This window comes from Aristolochia californica, unplaced genomic scaffold, assembly GCF_029961685.1.
Source record: "Aristolochia californica isolate CCGP_79_NKW_82.1479 unplaced genomic scaffold, dmAriCali1.0.hap1 SCAF_9, whole genome shotgun sequence".
Lineage (NCBI taxonomy): Eukaryota > Viridiplantae > Streptophyta > Magnoliopsida > Piperales > Aristolochiaceae > Aristolochia > Aristolochia californica.
The window spans coordinates 34,958,760-34,961,243 of NW_027182290.1; the positions used below are offsets into that span (position 1 = coordinate 34,958,760).

Here is a 2,484-nt window from a genome sequence, read left to right on the forward strand (position 1 = left end):
AAGATGGAAAGCGGAAGCTAAAATATATACCTCCAGCTATAGTATATGAATTCCAAGAATTCAAAGGTCTAATCTATCCAAAGTGCAATGGATGGAGTCACAAACCTCTGTGCGTAACAGTTTACATGCAGGAAAACTATGGTGCAATGCGGGAGGGACGGGGTGCGAATGGCATAGGACTTCCAAACCCGTTATGGGTTTTTGAACAAACGGGTCGTGGTCAGATTATACTTTTTAAAAGCCCACTCCCAACTTCACCCCAGTCCACCCTTACTCCTTCAAATCTTAAACTTAATTGGAAGTTGAGGAAGGGTAATACAGGTAATTGTAAGTTGAGGAAGGGATATAAAAATTAATTTTATTTTATAGTGTAACCACAAACTAAAACATAGTAACAACAAAATTCCAAGCATCGAACAGGTTCGGAAGTGTTCCAGTTGTCAAGCTTTGCGCTTAAGGAGCACAAATAGGTCTTCAGTCAACGCTGCGCTTTTTGCGACGAAGTCTGAATTCACTTCAGCGATTTCAACGTATTTCTCAAAGATTTCATCAATGGTTTCACTACCAAAGTATTGGCTCATTATTCCTTCCATGGGTGCCCGCACTATCATGCTGCATTGCCGAGCGTCAAGTCTGGAGCTAAATCCCTTCGCAGCAGAAGTCAATGGCTGTATCTTCTCAATGGTGAAGGACCCGTTTCTTTCCACCAGCTTTTGGATCTCCTCCATACTGGGAATGTAGATGGGTAGGTTGAAGGAGTTCACTTTCACTTCATCCAATCGACCCTGAAAAATGCCAGCAATTCTGTGAGCTTGATATATCTTAAGATCGATTTGAAAAGAAGATTTATAAACTAGGCAATTAGAAATTAGTCGTAGGGAAAGATTTATCCACCTTGTCGGCCATGTCGTTTAGAGCTAGCTCCAAGATGTGGAAGAGCCTGTAAAAGAGAGCCTGTTCGACGTAAACAGGACCTTTAGTATACGGAAGGGTAACTGCCATCAACCCACCAACGGCAACCTCCTCTGCTCTGGCTTGCAGGAAAACTTCCATGTCCTTGGCAAACTGAGCTGAATATGCCTCCTCTACCTCTGGTTTAGCCCCTATGCTAAAAACCTTCCCCTTATTCCATGCCGGAGAGGTCGCATCCTTCACTTCGTAGGGCACCTGTGAGAGCCAATGAACCGCATACGAGGAGTGGACAAAATGAAGAGAAGCCTTGGGGAAGAGACGGCCATGAAAAGACCCAGGCACTCCAGCTGCGAAATATCGTCGACCTTTGGAAGGAAGAGAAGCAAACAGGGTGTTGAAATCGTTGGACACGTGGTCGTTGAAAGACACTTGGAAATCCAGGACATTAGAAGAGGAACCAAGGCCAAGCAGCTTGTGCTCCACGGCCCCGATGATGTTCTGGACGACGGAGAAGGTGTTGGGTCCGACGGAGCAGCCAAGGTCCGCGATGTGATAAGTCTCGACAGAGGAGAAGTGTTCCAGGCTAACATTGCTTGAGATGGCTTCGCTGATCAATTGCTTCGAAACGTTCACTCCCTCTCCCTGCAGCACCAAAATCATAACATAAGTCACTTTGCAAGACGACCGAGAGGAAGGAAGTTAAGGAGTGAAAGGATATGTACCTGATAGTGGGAGTTGTGAGAATAGCTGGTTGGTCCATCACCTCCGTTCATGGGATACGACTCAACGGGCTTGGTCCTAGCTCCGTCCGTCGAAACATCTTCACAACGGTTCATGTAGCAGCTGTTCTTCGCAACTGAAGCCATTTGATCTTTCACTCTCTCTCTCTCTCTCTCTTAGACCTGACAGCTATCTAATGAATCTTTGCTTGAGTTGTTCAATAATTAAGACGGATGGAGTGGTATTTATACAAGTTCGATGATGAGGCTGTAGCGTCTTAGCTTCCACAATATGGATGCCCATTCAGTCCACTTGAGCGGACGAATTACATTCAGCATACCAAGTTTGACTAGCGTGGATCAGTCCAAATTCCAGATTAAAAACTTGTATGCCTCTGTTAAAGAATCATTGAAAAGTAAATATTTCAAAGAGCATTCTATTTGAATAAAGAGAAGATTAATTGTTCCGTCCTATCTCAACCTCTTCGATATCAGGCTGATCGTTACGTGTTGGTGTTTTTTACTTCTTGATTTGGTCTGCTGACAAATGAAAGCCAAGGCGGATGGGGTCTAAACTCTCAAGTAATAAATGGTGATGGCTGGTGAAATCAATTTTATCAGGTCAGTCTGCATTCATTGACCCTGAAAGATAGGGCACTCACTCGGGCATGCTGCTATAATTGAACTAAACGATAGAAAATACGAAATGAATTAAATAACAAATCATAAACATTACATTCTGCATACCGACATTGACCAACATGATCACTGAAGTCGCCCCTTCCACGCCTTAATAATAGCCAGGCCACTAGAGTATAAACTTTAAAAGCCGAACGGACAAATTAATTCTCAA

General features: G+C 43.8%; 1 protein-coding gene across 1 annotated transcript; it reads right to left on the bottom strand.

The window, feature by feature from the left end:
* Positions 1–426: 426 nt before the first annotated feature.
* On the bottom strand, positions 427–1,803 carry LOC137940031 (loganic acid O-methyltransferase-like). Its single transcript, XM_068784931.1, has 3 exons — positions 1,635–1,803; positions 895–1,554; positions 427–785 (listed from the first exon to the last, which is right to left on the bottom strand). Exons 1-3 carry the CDS (start codon positions 1,776–1,778, stop codon positions 441–443), a joined length of 1,149 nt encoding a protein of 382 aa, XP_068641032.1. The 5' UTR covers positions 1,779–1,803; the 3' UTR covers positions 427–440.
* Positions 1,804–2,484: the final 681 nt, after the last annotated feature.